This window comes from Sphaeramia orbicularis, chromosome 13, assembly GCF_902148855.1.
Source record: "Sphaeramia orbicularis chromosome 13, fSphaOr1.1, whole genome shotgun sequence".
Classification (NCBI taxonomy): Eukaryota; Metazoa; Chordata; class Actinopteri; order Kurtiformes; family Apogonidae; genus Sphaeramia; species Sphaeramia orbicularis.
In genome coordinates, this window is record NC_043969.1 from 34917131 (window position 1) to 34935699 (window position 18569).

Below are 18569 nucleotides of genomic sequence, written 5' to 3' on the forward strand. Positions count from 1 at the left end.
GAAAATTCAGTCGCTCATGCAGAATTTATACATAAAGAGGAATATGTTCTCATTCACGCACTAGTTTTCATCTGTTTACAACATTTTATTATTTATGTTTTTGAAGATTTTGATGGAGAGAAATCCACAATTTTGCAAAAATATATTCAATTTAGTTTGGGTTTTTTTTGGCTTTTTGAGAAGAAAGGTTTATGATATAACAAATACTGGTGTAACAAATGGTTAACTTGCTGCTTCTGCATCTAAAGAAGAAGAGGATGTTGTTATAGGTGATTTGTGCCAAAAACTGATCACATCTGCTTTTTTTCCCCCAATATTAAAAATGAGTAAAAAAAAAAAAAAAGCCTAGATAGGTCAAAACGTATGGCACAGAGCAGATCAAGTCATAACAATTACAGGATCGTTTTGTTTAATATATAACCTGTAAATTCTGATTAAATGTAATGTAGATACTTAAATGAAAGGTAGAAAATACATAGTCAAACTTGAAAATGTGAGAGAATTGTGTAAATAAGGAGAAATGTGCCATGTTTATATGTCACTGGAAACTGATCCGGTCACAATGATGTAGCGAGTGCTTTGTTTTCTATCATATTTCTTTTTCTAGGCTCAGAGGAAGACGAGGTGGTCAAGTCAAAGAAGGTCTTCCGAAGCCAAACTGTTGCTAGCCAGAACCCAGAGACAGAACTGATGCTGGAGGGAGACGAGGACGCCGCCAGTCTCTTACAGGAGAAGGAGATGGATAACGTGGGTGGTAAGTCAACACACCAACACTCCCATTAACCCTGAGCCAACAGCGTCTACACTGAAGCATCACTGTGTTTATTATTATGTTTTCCTCCTTCCTGATATTTACACTGAAATCCTTAATATCAGGATGTGAAATTTAGCATCTGATTTGGAGTAGAACTCTTAGGAGAAACTAAGTGATGTTTTAAGATAAATATAAAATAATAGAAGTGTCTGTCTGTGTTTTGCTTTGGACGTCTTCAGCACGGTTCGTTCCTCGAATCTTTATCTCTAGAGGCGAGTCTTCTGATGTCAAACTAACACTGGAATAATAATCTTTTGCTTAGGATTTCTTTGACAATCTGTGATTAAACAGAGCGTTGTTTGTAATACTTAAGTTTGCCCTTATTTAACCTGTCATCTAACGCAGTGTTTGTCCACAACCGTGGCGTAGCAAACTGTAAAACCATTTTTTCTGAACTAAATACCTTGATAGATGACGCACTGTTTATCCAAAGCTGCCCCATATAATGTAAATGTACTGAATCAAAATCAACATAATCAATCACCTCTGTATGGAATAATCCTTGGCATAGTGTTTGGATCAGACAGACAGAGATGATGTAGTTTGTCAAATCTTTAAACCTAATACAAACCTTTGGATGTCATTTAAAAAAAAAAATATTGAAATGTCTCTTCTAAGTTTGAGCTCCTTTTGAAATAATTGCCTTTGATTTACAAGGTAAGTGAACCAGAGTGTATTTGGGTTTTGAATGAACAGAAAAGTGATGTATGAAGTGCAGGAAAGTTCAGTCTTAACACTCACTTAACATAACAGGGAAACAGTTGGTGGTTTCAGTAAAAGAAATTGGTTCAGTACCTAAATGTTATCGTTTTTTCAGTGAATATAAGAGAAACTGGCAGCCATCACCAAATACCAAATCATTTTAGGTTATTTTGACTTTAGATGATGTAAAAGGCTTCTAATAATCTATGACAGTGTTTTTCAACCTTGGGGTCACCTGGAATTCAAATGGGGTCATCTGAAATGTCTAGTAATTGATAAAAATTAAGAAAAACTTACTAATAGAAAAATATATGGTGAGTTGACAGAGACAATCCCAATCCATAAAAGACATGACAAACTGTGAAGCTGAAACGGAAGCACTGTGGTACTGTTTATCTGTCAAATGTTCATTGTGGTCGGTTTCAGATGCTGCAGCTCTTTCATAATTTATAGTTTGAGTTATTGTTTGTTCAGTATTAATTGTCAGCCTTGTAAATACAAGCTGGACTGACTGTACATATCCTGACCGAGGAAAATAAAATCCTCACTTTGTGCAGTAATCTACACCTGGCTTTTCTGCCTCCGTCCATAATAATATACATTATATAGACTAAATGTCGTCTAAAATTAACATTTATTTGTAACGTAGTATAACAAACTATTACATGATCAAAAACTAATTAAGTTTAGCAAAAAAAAAAAAAAAAGTCTCAGTTCTGGGGTTGCCAGAAATTTGTGATGTTAAAATGGGGTCACGAGCCAAATAAGATTGAGAACCACTGACCTATGAAAACTTTACACTGACCCAGTATTAGGAGAATAAATTGCTATCATATTTTTCCTCTTGGTACATTGTCTATGGGTTGTAGCAGTAATGTAAAACTTCTGCACTGTTAAGATGTGTATAGTCTGAAAGGCACTGCGGTAACAGGTAATGTATTTACGTAGAAAATGTGCAAAATGTGATTTAACTCTACGGTAGGAAACAGTTGAATAATGCCTCTGTTGTCTTGTATACATACCAGTTATCATGTCTTGGTGTGTAAGGCTCAGGCTAAACCAGGCCACTGCTGAGCAGTGAAATCCCCTCTTAGAGCCCACAGATGACTCTCAGAGGAGGAGACAAACCCCTCCTCTTTGTCCCAGGGCCAGCAGGCAGCCATACACCCGATGTCTGTCAGATAAGCATGTGCTGCCCGGTCAAAAGAACATAGGATGCATCCACTTCAGAGTACTAATACAAACAAAAACCTCTACACATCAGAAAAACTGGGATTAAAACTATGTGATGTGTGAGATTGACGTAACAGTTCTTAAATGAAGAAAATTAAAAATGCTTTTTATGCAATATCAAAGTTGACTTGATGTTTTTACCAATAGGGGAGCTCCCTCACTCCTTCAAATTAGTGTAATTGTTTCACCAGGATGCACTGTCTATGCTTGGCGTTTATCTAATCTCAGGCATGAACAGCCTTAATGAGAGATCTGGGACGAGATCCTTGTCAACAACAGTGCTCCTCCTGCCAGCCATTGGGTCAGTGCCTGCCACTGCTGCCAAAGGGGCGGCGCCTGCACTCCAGGGCCCGGCTTGTGGTTACTAAACCTATGATTAGTTTTGCTCCCCCACAAAACATTGGAAATACTGTCTGTTCTTACGCTGACATTTATGAGCCTTTTTTTATATGCACACAATTGAGTGAAATAGAAACTTAAGATTTAACATGTGAGGAGAAAGAAGGGAATGGACTGAGCCTTACAAAGCATTTGCTCATATCAAGGAAAAAAAAAAAAAAAAGTCTGGAGATTTGACTATTCTGACGACATACCAGAGCTGTGTTAGTACATCCCAAAGTGTGGTTTAGCAGCTACAATTTAGCGTTTGTGCATTCATTTTAGTCCTCATTCAGAATACCAATCCCATGAGTGTTGACATGTTTATGAAAGAGTAAAGCCAGCACGACATTTATAAAAAGTATAATGATTTTGAAGAAAACGACAGACAGGATATGATTCTGCTTCTTTTTGTCAACCAGATTCCTCAAGTTTCTCATTTTGGTAAAAAAAAGTTTACAGAGTCTTGCTTAATGTGAACTAAAAATATGAGATAATACAAAAATGATATGAGGAAAGTTGAAAATGTTCATATTTTTTTTTACTAATAATTCCTATTTGTTGTTATTTTTCACTGCATATAATACATTATTATTTAGTTTTTATCAATTTTTACTAAACAACCTATGTCAAACATTAAAAAATAGTGGAAAAATTCAGAATTATGTTGTGACTGAACAAGGTATTATGCCTCAGATACTCAGGATACAGCAACGTTTTGGTTTTTTATACAATAATCCAGCATGTGCTTCTGAATAATGTGAGTACAATAGATACTACACTAAAACAGTTGCCCAATCAAGTACTACAGTCCAGCAGATGGATTGTGGGTAATAGCGTACTCATTTCCTCAGTGGTTCTCCCAAACCCCCACCACACCGAAATGAGACTTTTCACCACTTCATTTGGCAAATATTTGCATTTTCCTTAAAGGTGCGACCCTGCAAGCTTTAGCTCAAATACTGTACAACTCTCATCCTGTGTAAGTTGCCGTTAATTTTATTATTCTCATGTAAACATTTTAATGCCATACAGCCTAATTATGGAATGATCCCTGAGGGGATTACTGCCTAATCCTCTTCCTCCCCATGAGCAATGGATGTTATAGCTTAATGCTTCAGGCAAGTGTCTTTCTCTGTGTGGAGTCACTGAGGCCACATGCGTCTGCCTTAAATGCATTATTCCTTATTTAAAAAAAAAAAAAAAAAGTGGATGGGCTTGTGATTCCAGTGAACATAAGGACAGCCTCTTTTAATAGAATAATGATTCTAATTAATATGCTCTATTGAGATGCTTTTTTTTTCCCTTTAAAATGCAGAAATTGTGTTCTGAAATGCAGAAAAATAACATCTGAGTATTTAATGTAAAGCTTGTAAGCAGCATTGTGCGCCTGGCCTGATAGCATCAGCAGATAGGATCACCGTTAATGGACCCGAGCAACACGGAGAAGAGAGAGAGAAAAAAAAAAAAAAAAACAGATCCAGGGAGGGTGGTTTAACTGTGCAGGCTGCAAGAGCGATGAAGGGGCGCACTGGGAGTTGAGACCGAAATCCGCTTGTATTCCTGTAACACTATCGGCCATAATTGGCTGAGGAACGCAGATTAAGATTGATGAGACATTAAAGTGGCTCTTTGGAGTTTCAGGGATCGATAAAATATCCTGATTTCGAGAGCTTTCGTTTGAGAGGAGACAAATCACTGTACCGGTGCTCCACAGCGACACTGATCTGAGAACATGGAGGATGAAGCGGAGGAAGAGGAGGAGGTAGAGGAGGAGGAGACTGAAATAAAGATGTGATCACTATCAGCTGACCAGGGTCGCAAACCTGTACCTTAAAATTCAAAACTGTAATCTGAACTGCACATGTAAACAAACCTTTCATTTCATTGTATTTTATTTTTCCCAGCAGGTCTATTTGTATCCATAAAAAAATAAAATATCAGCTTTGTTTTCATTGTTTTTCATGTCGATATTCATGTATTTTATAAAGGAGGCCTGTATATCAACCTAATCCAGCCTTTAACAAACTGAATTATTTTTACTGCGTTTATTTAACTGCACCAGAACCTCGTTTTTCTTTTTTTTTTTTTTTTTTTTTACGCATGAGTGTTTTTTTTTCTGTTAAGGCCTGTTGAATCCAAATACTGATCCTGCACATACACATGCAATGCATAGACCCCAAAAAATCACCAGTAATAATATTTTTTTTAAAAAAAAATCTAAATAATGGTGTAATATCTGAGCAACCCAGGCTTTAGAATGTATTTTTGCGCAAGCTCGTGCACGCATATAATATTTTGCATTTTATGGTAATTAAAAATCATGCTTTTGTTGTTGTTGTTTTTTGCAGATTTAACCCCAGCCTTTTTGTTTTAAATAAAAAACCCTCGCTTTTGCATGTAAATTGGAAGTGACTGAGCATGCGGCTCTTGCAGGCCCAGTGGTCCTGAGCAGCCCGGCCCAGCTCGTCGCCCCAGTCCTGGTGGCTCGGGGGACCCTGTCCATCACCACCACTGAAATCTACTTCGAGGTGGATGAGGATGACCCTGCCTTCAAAAGGGTCGACTCAAAGGTAAGTAACCTGCAAGCAGCTGTGAAGCCCAAGTTGAACGTCTTAGACTGTTTTTTTTTTTTTTTTTTTTACTCCATTGACGCTTTTGCAGCAACCAACCGAGCTCTTCTAAATATTCGGTGTATCTGAATAGAAAGTTGCAGCTGATGTGTGCAGACAGGTGCGCTGCGCCTTTCACTGCTCTGTCTGTTTTGGTTTGATTTAATGGCGTTCCTTCCATGTTGGTTTAAGTCGCAGATGTGCTTTTTATTCACGCATCATATAGTGACTATTTAGGCCCAATCCTGCAGATTTAAGTACAGTGAAAATAGTCACAGTTTATCCCTAAACTTACTCCAGCTTGACTGTTTTTGTCCAATTACGCGCACATTTTACGCACAGGCGGTTTGTGTTTGCAAAAAGAAAACCGGCAAACAGGTTTTTAAAGCGTATTTAAATGTATATGAAAACCCTTTAATATTATTAGTTTTTTAAATTTCCCTTTGTCAGCTCCTATAAAAGCCCCTGACCCTTGAACTTGAAGATTTCCTCATATGATTAAATTAGCATTAAACACTACTGCCATAAACACATTTAACAAAACCATAATCGGACACAAATATAAAACAGCTCGTTTTATTAGCTCTTTAAATTAGATCAAAGACAGAAATTAAAAAAAATCAGATCACAGATGTTATAATCCAGTGTATTTCAAGTGCATTTTTTTTTTCAATTAAACTGTAATATATATATACTATATATATGTTTCATTTTTCATTTTTTTTATCATGTAGGCCTAGGCATGGTAGAGAAAAAAAAAAACAACCAAAAAAAAAAAAAAAATCTTTGAGGACTTTAAATAATAATTCAAGTAAATTGATGGAATGTTTTCAATGTTGTACGCCTACCATCAAAATGTAAACTTTCAAAAAATTAGAAAAATGTCCATTGAAACAGATGAATCAGACTACCACTGATGCAAGTATAAATTAATAACGTTTCTAACAGATAAAGAAAATATTCAGAAGTAGATTTAAACAGGTGGATCCTATTTACGTGTCACAGAACAACATTCACAATTTCAGACCACTGGAATCACAATCTATGAATGTATTTACAGTATAAAATGTACAGATGTGTGGTTTTTATTTATTTATTTTATTATTCTTTTCTCCAAGGCTTTTCACGGGGCTTTATTTTAAAGCATTCAAGGAAATTTAGGATTGAGGCAACCGTGTGGCACGGAAGGAAAACAAACCACTGTTAATGTGGCGTTTTTGTTTTTCTTTTCTTTTCTTTCTTTCTTTTTTTTTTTTTTACATTAATAGCCAATAATTTAATGTTGCTCCTAAATTTTGACACCACGGGGATAATGGCAAACTGAACTGTTATAAAAATTAAAAAAAAATCATCTGAAACAGGCTAGGCCAAAATATATTAAACCTCAAAGGACAGTTATATTTGACAAAAACTTTGCAAATTGGTTGGCAATATTTTTCTGTCCGTTTATGATCTGTTTAGGCCTCCTGACCACATGTTTAAGACGAGGTTAAACTCACATTTTTTTATTATTTTTTTTTTTTTACCTCAGAGTTTCTCCAAGCTTTTGGGGTTGGTCAGTATTTCTCTTGCCAGTCGCCAAGTCTGTTTGGCTGCGTTTTCTAGAGCTGAGTGAGGTTTTCCTTGAAATAGGTCTAAATTAGGCAGGAAATAATGCGGGCACCTTCTGCACTGCAAACATGAAATAAGCTGCAATAGTATCCCGTTCAGGCGGTCTCCGAGGCAGTTCTCATCCCAGTCCGACTCTCTGGGATGCTTCTCACACTCGTAGGAAACCAAAGTTTTCATGTGGTAGTTGTTCAGGGGCTGTCCGGGCAGTTCCAGGTGCCGGTCTCGTAACGCTTTGAGCACCGACAGGCATTTCTTCCTGCATCCGCCGAGGAGGAGCCGGTTCTCGGCCTCGGCGAACTGCAGGACCCAGGCGTCGCTCTCCGCTGAGCTCTGCTTGCCGTTCAGCGAGTAACACTCTTTGGATAAAAGATTGAAGCCCTCCGCTTTGACCTCCGCCACCCGGTTAGGTCCGGGCCAGGGGATGTGAGGGAGAGGCCAGTGCGCGGCGCTTCGTGGCCAAATCCCAGTGCACTTGAACGCGGGTGTGATCTGCACCACGTATCTGTCTCTAATGCGTAACTTCACCTCACTTGTGTCTGCGACCATTTTAACCACATCTCTGTAGCTGCATTTATCCACCGCCTGCGCCACCAGTGTCTGAAATCTCGATCGGATCTTGCGCGCCGAGAGGTAACCGGAGGCTGTGATGAATTCAACCCACAGAGACATGCTTCTCTTTCGGCCGTCGCTGAGTTTAAGCACGGCGCAACCCGGGAGAGAGCCGTCATCCACAAAGTTGAATACTCCCATCTGGTTCAGATAGAGCACAACCTCGAACTCGGTGGGAGAAATGACCTCCAGTCCCTCGAAACGATTATCCATTTCGCTGAGAGAGCTGATGAAGCGGGGTTCCTGCACCTCCACCTCCTTCAGGACATCCGAAACCACCTTGCACACCTCCCGGATCGTCTTGGAGATGGCAGCTTTTCGAGATTGGCATTTTTCGTTGTAGTATTTGTTGAGGTGATACACCAACTTTGCCTGGGCGGCTATCATATTAGGGCAGAGATCCGGGTTATAAACCGGAGTCTCGCAATAAGCCGAGGGATCCAACGCGGCTGTTTGTACGGGAGCCAATTTTAGAGAAGAAAGAAAGCTATTTAAAAAGAAAAAAAAATGTCTATTTAGAAGCCCCGCTATTCAAAGTTGTGCTCGGAGCACATGCGTAATAATCATATCAAAACATTCACAGCTGGTGTACCGTAAACTGCTCTGAAGTCCTGGAAGGGAAGTCCTTGAAATGATCAGGACGGCCTGATTAAAAGTCCATTCCACCCAGGATGTGAAGGTTAAGGAGCCGCTGGAATTTTTTCGTCTTTTCGTTTTAGCGCTGATAACTGTGCCGGTTAGGAGTCCGCGTAATTGCGCAGAGCGAAGTGTGCACTCCTGACGCAGACGGCCGGTGTTGCTGTGTTTTACAACAGGGAGACACACACACACACACGCACACACGCACACACACTCTTTATTATAAGGGAGGAGTTGAAACCAAGATGTCCAATCGCTGTCCGATGCGTCACCGCTTCCCAGTTTATCGAAAACAAATTCATCCCCGGGTGTTATATACAAGTAAAAAAAAAAAAAAACTACAGGTAGTAGTAGTGTGTCGAGGAGCGGAAGTACACCTACGCATCTGGAGGAAAAAACAGCATTTTAACTGCTTTTTATGGACACTATCCACAGCTTTTTACAGTCCGATTTATTTAGTCACACATGATACGGTGGGTTTGGAATTGTTAGAGTCGTGCTGGGGTTTTTTTTTTTTAGAAATAAAACACAATTATTATTATTTTTTATTTAAATACTTGTACTTTTATACAGTCGATGGGATCTAATTTCTTCCATGAGCCAAATTCAAAAGAAGTGAATCAGGCTTTATTTTCTACGTTATATTTGCGTCTTCATTATATGTTGTATTTTTAGGCTGCGTTTTGTAATTATTAAGAATAGAATATTTTGGTTATTAACTACTTCTCCCAGGGTTAAATACATTTATCAGATCTTTTCGGAAAAGTAGGATTTTTTTTTCTCACACAGATAATTGCAATGACTATTTTTTAAAATTTATTTATTTCAGGTTTTAATTATAATTGACACATTTATTATCTTGAATGTGATGCTAGAGAGTTTTATCTCTAATGTGTATCTGGAGTGTGTATTAATATGCAGATCGAGTGTGCTGAAAAAAGTCATGCGCAACAATTCCAAGCGCCAGGTTTTCTACTTATAAATTGACGCGTGTTGCATTAAAATGAAGTATAATTATAGTAATCATATTAAAAAAAATTAAATCACATATTTGTACATTTAAGTTTGTTTTGATTCAAATGTGAGATTTAATTCAAAATAAATGTGTCGGTCTTTTTTACTGAGCTTTTTATTGCAGTGTTTTATTTCTCATCTGCTTAAAACGTGCTTATTATTTTAAGTGTGAAATGGTTTTTTTCTGATGTTTCCATGTAATTTTAAGATGAAATATTTTCTAACAAAGGTAAACAGTAAACCTGAAATTATAATTAGCTGTTCTTATTACAAGATGAATATATATATATATATATATATATATATATATATATATATATATATATATATGTCCATATCATGATAACTATGGCAACAAAAAAAAAAAAAAAAAAAAAAAAAAAAAAATAGTGAGAAATTCTTAAAAAAAGAGTAACAAAGTAAAAAAAAACATGAAGTGATAATTGTTTTAATAATTTAGAGTTACTGCTTAGCTTTTTCATGTTGATTCCCATGATGCATTCAGGTGTTGTTTTATGGAAGAGCTTTGTTGTTTTGTTACAGACAGTAATCCATAATGCAAAAATAAAAAGACCTTGCATTCACACTAAACCCTCTCTGGCTCTCATCATTGCACTGGCACTCCAACTCAAAGTGCACGCTTTGAAGAGGACTTCAAAAAGATAATGCTGCAGAATCAGATAAGGAACACAAAGGCATTTTACACTCATCTGTGCTCTAGTCAGAACAGCATATGACCAGACATTATGAGGGCAAAGCGCCGCTCGTCAGCATTGACTCCCACTTGGAGGAGGATGCGGCAGGAGCTGGTGTGTGCAGAAGGGACCCTGATAGATAGGTGACTCCCATTATCATCACAGCCTGTCATGGAATCACTGCCAGTAGCTTCTTGGCAAGCTTCAGTGATATTTTCACACTGTTACTAGGCAGAAATAATAGACAAGGAGTAGCATCTTTTTTTCTTTTTTTTTTCATATATCCTAATGCAGTAGTTCCCAACCTTTTTTGGCTCGTGACCCCATTTTAACATCACAAATTTCTGGCGACCCCAGACATTCAAAACAGAGACGATTTTTTGGCTAAAATGTATTTGTTTTTGATCATACTCTATACTATGTTGCAAATAAATGTTAATTTTAGATGACATTTAGGTTATATAATGTATATTATTATGGACGGAGGCAGAAAAGTGAGGATTTTATGTTCCTTGGTCAGGATATGTACAGTCAGTCCAGTTTGTATTTACAAGGCTGACAATTAATACTGAGCAAACAATAACTCAAACTATGAATTATGAAAGAGCTGCAGCATCTGAAACCGACCACAATGAACATTTGAAAGATAAACAGAACCACAGTTCTTCAGTTACAGCTTCAGTTTGTCATGTCTTTTATGGATTGTGGTTGTCTCTCTCAACTCACCATATATTTTTTATTTGCAAGTTTTTTTTTTTTGGTTTTTTTTTTAATTATCAATTACTAGAAATTTCCCGACCCCAAGATTGAAAAACACTGCCCTGATGGTTAACATGATCTCTAGACAAGAAATGAAATAATACTTTTAGGTCTGTATTCTAGCACATTTCAGTCTGACTAAATTTCATTGTAAAAGTCTACATTCTTATTGTCATATTTTTGCAGGATATGGAGCATATTATGGTTTTATGTGGTCAGAAGTAGCTAAAAACCTCGTCCCCTCCCAGCCTTTGATAGTCTTTTCTCTTGCTCTCTCCCACTGTCTGTGGCCCAGCAGGTACTTGGCTTTTATTGAAACCAGACTGCCCTCTACTTTTCCAGGTTTATCTCGCTCCAAGTCAGATACCTCCGAATCTAGTTGCACCTCTCGAGTTTGTGCTTCAGCCTTTGGCCATCCATATGCGTGATAGAAGGAGGGATTTTCATTCAGATTATCACCTCTTAATCTAAAGCATGTGGCTGCACAGATCACACAGTAACTCAACCTGCTCCACAGTCCCCAGACTCCAGCAGTTGTCAAGTCTGGCCAAAGACAATCCAATCTTCTAACCCATATCTTTACCGTTACAACATTGCAAGCTTTGTTGCTTCATTCGGACATCCCGCTAGGCTATTGGAGGCCCTCCAGTGTGATATATGGGGCTGTGATTCGAGCACAGGCCTATTTCTGACCCAGCAAAATGCATGCATGATTGTGTAAATCAATACAATGACTTCTACTTCCCCTAATTTTGCACAAGCATGTGACCCTGTTTTGAAGGCCTCTTTGTTTCCATAGCATGCCTCCACACTTATTCATTTTTTTTTCCTCCTCCATTTTTCTTTTTCCTTTCTTCTTCCAAGACTGATCGTCCTGTTAATATGGCCGGGTACAGGGTCAGTGGTACTTATCTATGGTTGGAAGAGGCCTTTGATGACACCACTTGAGATCTGAAGCACTTAAACAGATACTGCATGGATTGTATTCACTGTAATTAACTGTATATGGCATTATTTTGTATTTTACACTGTGGTGCTATTCATACCCGTAAAGTGATAATATACATGTATTAGACTAAAACACCCCATATATGTGCTGAAAATCTTAACCAGTATAATATGACTTTAAGTATGTAATAAAAAGTGGTTAAGTGAGAAATATTAATAAGCAATGCTCTATAAAGATGTGCATATATTAACTTATTTGACTTCCGTGATCCTCTATTGTTCTTGTTCTAACTATATTTCTAAGCAATAAAATATTTATACATAATGACCTTTTTTTAAAGTTCCAAATTCCCTGCAATTTTAATGCAATTCTGGTGCTTTTGGCAGTAATTCTTGTTTTGCCTTGTTTCGGTTACTGTTAAAGTTGAGGTAAGTTCACTAAAATTCTTAGTAGTTATTATGAAATCATCAACATTCGAATTAAGTTTAGTCAGATCTAACATTCAAGCTCAATTGCATTGTTTATATGTTATGCGATGGTATTTCCCCTGTTTTGTTGGTACACCACTGTTAAATGACTTCAGAGGGAACGCTGTCATCTGATTTTTGACAGTCATCACCAATGATATATAAGTTAAATTATTCTAAAATCTATTATCGCCTTCTACAACCAGCAATCTTTTAACTGGCATCTATAATTATGGTGGCCGTTAGAATATTTAAGTTATTTTAATAATCCTATTACACAAGAACAAATAAAGTCTGTTTTTTTTTTTTTATTGAATTTCTAGGGTCATTTAGCTCCAGTACAGATAATCTTAGGGTAGATCCCATACAAAGGGAGTTTGCCAGCTAGTTCACAAGCTAATGTGCAGATTAGTCAAGCTGGACTTAATAGGATGACATTTTTGAGTATAAATTAGATTAAAAGCAGTGACACTTCAGAGATGTGACATCGACATGAGCTCTTGAACTGAGAGAAATTACAGAGCCTAATCTCATGGGATAGCCGCTCACTTTGACACATTTTCTATCATTTTGTTTTGTCACAAAATGAAATTGTCATTGAGTTTTTTTTAATAACATATTATTATTCCAAGCAATATGGTGTCTCTGTAGGAGGCCAGTTAATTTTTGGGCCCTAAGTCTCACAGAGGACCCCCTTTGGATCCTGTCCTTTCAGTTGTTGTATTCTCTGCTGTGTATCAGCAGTGCCTCGTTTGGAGAAGTCAGGAAACTGGATCACATAGCCAGAGGCTCAGTAAAACCCTCCAGTGATCAGCTGAGCAGGGGCTGTTCACTGTAAACCAGATATATGAGATATGCACACACGGAAAACATCAAACTTATCAACATGATGGAAATGATCTGAAAACAGAGAAATGGAAATTATGAAACTTAATTGATTGTTTCAGCATCATTTGGCCCTTCATCCCTCCCCTCTGCAATATGGTACGCTTGTCAGCCTTTGTGATAAATTACATGCATGTATTTGCATGAATTTAGCATTAATACAATTCGGTTTTGTTTGCCAAAATAACGATCCAGAAAATGTCTGGTTTGCTTTACAAAAAGGAAAATACTGGAATACATTTTGTTGGATGCCCTTTTTGCTGTATGGGTTATACAGATAGCAGTTGGTTACAGTGAAAGTGCTGGTGTAGTGCTTTCCGCTCCCTTTATTAGCACACAGTTTAGCATCGCAGTTTGTTATACATGACAATGCTGAACATTGTGTATTTTGGAGGCTGCAGCAGGACTGTGACTGGTTTATTATGACTTTATTCAGCACATTTTTTTTCTTTTTTTATTTGTTAGGGTTACTGCTAACAAACTGATAAAAGCCTCTTAAAGAATTATCTATTTTTTTTTGCGATCCTTCTATTTTTATTTGTATTTTTTCAGGTTAGCGTCTGCCTTGTGTGTCATAAAGCTAACATTTAAGCATCAACATCGTGATTAATCTTAATGTCTGTGAGATGTCTACCATCTGAAGGTGGGCGCTGTAATCATCTGCCCACTGACCCCATGATGCTCATATACAGTCATCTTTTCAGCCTGTGTGTCCTTATAAGTAATTTCAGATCTCAGATGAACTGAATGCAGCTCTCTCCCACGTGTCATGTGATGCTCGAGTAGGAGTGCACTGAAAACAGAAAACAAAGTAAAAATGGAGGAATCGAGGGCACGTTCCTAGGTTTGAGGCTGTTGGTAATCAAATGCTGCTGGTGTGGCTTGTGATGAAATTAGACGATGTTGCCTAAATAAGGGATGAAGGGTTCATAATTGCCAGTCCGAGAGATCTGAGGTACCGGGTGCCAACTGTCAGAGCAGGGCTAATGATGACAAATGTCTCTCTATGCAGATTGCTGCAGCAGCACGGGGTGCAGCTGAGAAGGAACAAGAAAAGAAAAATGCAGAGGGCCTAATAAGAGAAAGCATGTGTCCACATATTTAATGACCTACTTGGAAACAAACCTTCTTAACTGATGGGCTACCTTGGAAAGTACCAAAGTGTGATACTGTTAGTGCTACCACAAAAACGGAGGTGTCTACAACAATACATGTGACTGATATCAATAGTCGTTAATCTCTATGAGGAGTCATTGTTGATTAAAGGAGTGATATTTAGCTTTTTTAAATGGAATTATGTATTTTAAACCATTTCCCTGTGGTCTACATAAACTGTAAATGCTATGTTTGGGTCTGAATTCTTCATTAATTCAACTCCACAGGTCAATCTTCAACCCTATTTCTGAGTATTAATACGGGAAAGGTCATTTTGAGCGCTGGCCCTTTAAATGCACATGACCCCACCCCCTCTAGGTTGTTGACTGTGCTGCTCTGTCCTGTTCAACCAACAACTGAACATTTTAGGTAATCTGACATATTTTCAGTTTGGACTACAACCGCTGCTGCTGACAAACAATTACGTCGTACTTGGAGAAATGTTTGTCGGAAGTCTTGACCTTATATGTGCAAATGTCTAGTTATAAAACGTAACAAATTAAGCAGGAATTGAAACAGAAATCCACTTGATTTTTGCCGTAATGAATATAAAGATAGCTTTGCTGTACCTGGAGGGTTCAAATTTAAACTTTATCAACTGTTATTGTCCCCAAATACACAAATAAATGTACCAAAGACTAATAAAAGTGGCAAAATATGATCCCTTTAAATGAAGCTGTGAACAAAAAATTAATTACAGATAAGTTCAATTTGCTTCCGAGTTTATCAAGGGGGCTTTGCAAAAGGAAACTTGTACAATCAGCATAGTTAGCTCCTACATTTAGCATAACAATCCATCAAGTGTAACAAGAAGACATAAGCATCAGCTTCGTCCTTGAGTATAAGTTTCCACTATTGTTGTGTTGATCATTATGCAAAACAGCAAAGTTTAAAAAGTGAAATGACCTGTTACTTTATGCTTAGCTATGAAATAAGAGGCAGTTTGGTGAATCAAGAGGGTAAAGTGCTCTTAGTTAACATGGCTTTAAAAAAAAAAAAGATGTCTTTTAATGTATGCTTGATTTTAACCACCTTAGTAGTGGGGACCCATAAATCTGATTTCACTTACTGTGACGTAAGGTGCACGGTAATAAAAGAGCAGAGTGTTGCATGGCCAGATTTCCCCAATTTGTTGCATGAATGGCTTTTGAAAAGGGTCTCTCTCCGTACAAAGGGAGTCTCGTCTTTGTTTGGTTTCGCCCCATCTGTGTCATCTGGTGGTCTGTGCAAGAGGGTGGTGTCTTGGGGTGCTCCCCAGCGGCGTTGCCAGTTGTTTTATGGACTCAGTGGAGTGGTGCTGGGAGTTCATAAGTTGCCCGGCCCATTGTTTGCTGAGCCCAGCTGACACGTGTGAATTGACTGCGGCATATTGACAGATCATTTCCATTAATGAATCGGAGGAGTCTGCCTTGTTTCACTCTGTGATTTATGCTCTTGCTTCATCATCCTCGGAGCTCAGGGTTAACTAATAACACCCCGGATGACTCACCCACAAAGTGTTGAATGAGAGGGATTTTTCTTTGTTTAGTAGTTTTATGCATGGATGGAAATATTAATCTACATCTTTTTAAGGCGAGAGAATTTAATTTTTATTATCTGAAAATCTGATTTACACATGACTTTAACATGTACTCTCCTTGAAACATTTTATCTCTTCTTTCTTTGTATTATTATTAAACCTATTTTCATGGAGTATGATAATATATCAGTTCATGTATAAATAACTGATACCCAAGATGGAATTCTCATTAAATTTCTTCTTAATAAAAGTTTTAAAACTTCCTGTTAGAGAAAGCTCTAGCTGAGAAATGTATTCTTATCAGCAAGCCCCACTTGACAAGATTTATGAAAGGACTCGCAGTTTCTTGATTTGATATTGAGTCGCCTTTGTTTATAACCGCTGGTGTCTCATCATCTTGGCCCTGATCCTACCATGGAGCCCATCGAACTTGTTCAAAGGAACAGCCACACACTGCGGATAGCGCTGGCCTCAGCCTGGCCTGTCACCCCCACCGCTGCTGCCACATGGAAGGCACATTTGCTCGCCACCATTTTATGCCGCTGTCACCCTCCCTTCAAGAGCGAGGGGAGAGAGGGGAGGTGAAAAGGAAAGGAGGGAAAGAGGGTGGCTCTCCCTGAGCGGATGCTAGACAAAGATGGCAGCAGAGACATTTTGTCTACTTTCATTAGTTCTGGTGGTTGTGAGCCGTGCTGAATATTAGCCTGTTTCTGGCAAAAGCCACACATTGTGGAGCGCAGACGGGAGAGCGTGTCACAATCAAATCTACCCCACCTCATTTCCATCTTCCTCACTTAAAAAGTGGGACATATGGGGCAGGATGCCAATTGCTTATTTTATACGGTAATTAATGTCTCTCAAACCGTGTTATGTGGAAGGTGTGTCTAGTGTGACAAAGTTTATCTCACAAATTTACATATATTTCCCAATATGGTGTGATATTTTTAATGTCCTTGCACACTATACAGGATTATGGGTTATATGTCCTTAAAAAATGAAGTATATTAACTTTGCTGGGCTTCAGTCATGTGTAATGGTTTTGTTGTGACAGTGTCACATTCAACTAAATCCAGACCAGTCCCAAATCAGTGCTGTCATTTTCTTGAATGTACTATCTGGTATCTGTCAGCTTAAATTTGGACCCTACAGTACCTCAGCCCAGCCACACACTGTATGAATGTGTGTTTGCAAACGGCTGTGATAAACTTGATTGTTTGCTGTTTTTTGTGATCAGTATGATACACTCATCCACTCAAAACCACTTTTTTGGGAGTTCTGCCAAAACACAGATGCTTCATCTGGTCTCCTGTTTTCCAGCCTGTATCTGATTATTTTGTTTATCTAAATAATAACATGGACACAGTGAGTCCCTGATTGGTAGTCACCCTGTTGTGTGTGTGTGGAGATGTATCTGAATTGTTGTTTTGTCCTGCTGGGCTTTCATCTGTTGGACTCATTATAGCAGTCATCTCACTGGGCTCTATTAGAGAAGCTCAGGAGGCGGGCTTTCCATGAAAGAGTCATGATGAACGAAGAAGTGCTGATGTGCAGGTTCCTGCCTCCAGGCTTTCACCTGCTCGGGAACAGCCCCAAGGCGAAAAGAAGCAGGCCGCTCAGACCAGCCAATAAAAGATTGAAGAGCTCAAGTCAGACTTTCTTGCTGTTGCTAACTGTGAACCAGAGGCCATGAAATTGGTGGTGAAACAAAGAAAAAGTTAACTAATTATTAAGAAAACTTTCTGGTAAAAAAAAAAAATACAAACTTTAAACTTTCTAGTAAAAAAAACAAAAAAACAAAAACACACAACAAGCCAAAAAATGAGGATGAAAGCAGCAAAAAAAGATGTTGCTCCACCTTGTTAAATTTTAAACAATTTTATTAGCGTCTGTGGTTTTGGCAGGGCTTGGGAGGTGTCTGTGCAGGGAGTATACAGCAGCAGGGTGAGAGCATGTCGGCTGTTGACACCATCTAACGAAGGGGGGATTAGGAGTTTACCGAGGCAGTAATATGATAGGTCAAAAAGAGAAGGCACTCCTCCACAGCACTTGGCTCTATAATGAATGATTGACTGGAAAAGGAGAAGCTGCCACTCGCTGGCTGAGTGCTCATCTTGACGCCTGCCGCACCGCTCCACGGCTCCCCTTGATCACGTTTCGCTGCTCCCTTCTCATCTAAGGCACCAGTCTGCAGGGAAAAGCTGCTTTTCCCTCTTATTTTTCTCCCTAATTTACACATTTAAGACATTTTTGTTTGCTTATTTGCAATTCCTTTTTTTTTGTCAGTGAGCCTCTCTCTATCAGTGCTACTCCCAGTTTTAAAGCTAGCCCCCCCAACCCCCCCACTGCACACTCTCATGCACACACTCCGTCACTTACAGCCTTCCTTTTCTCTTGTTTGCCTTAAGGCGATGAACTAATTTCAGGTTCCATAATTGCAGTGTGTTGTACACCTGTCTGCTATTAATTCTCCCCTGTCTCTCATTCTCTTTCTTAATGAGATATTATTGTAATTATTGTCATTATGCTAT

The 18569-nt window shown here is 38.4% G+C and overlaps 2 protein-coding genes across 2 annotated transcripts in view; one reads left to right on the forward strand and one right to left on the reverse strand.

Annotated features, from left to right (window-relative positions):
- nbeab (neurobeachin b) overlaps positions 1–18569 on the forward strand; it is a 399314-nt gene that overhangs the window by 289804 nt on the left and 90941 nt on the right. The window contains exons 41-42 of the mRNA XM_030151793.1: positions 608–754; positions 5564–5700. Of these exons, the coding sequence (XP_030007653.1) occupies positions 608–754; positions 5564–5700 (284 nt within the window). The remainder of the gene's footprint in view (positions 1–607; positions 755–5563; positions 5701–18569) is intronic.
- Positions 6457–8788, reverse strand: mab21l1 (mab-21-like 1). The gene is made up of 2 exons (XM_030151801.1): positions 7000–8788; positions 6457–6969 (listed from the first exon to the last, which is right to left on the reverse strand). The coding sequence occupies exon 1, from the start codon at positions 8344–8346 to the stop codon at positions 7267–7269; it is 1080 nt and encodes a 359-aa protein (XP_030007661.1). The 5' UTR covers positions 8347–8788; the 3' UTR covers positions 6457–6969; positions 7000–7266.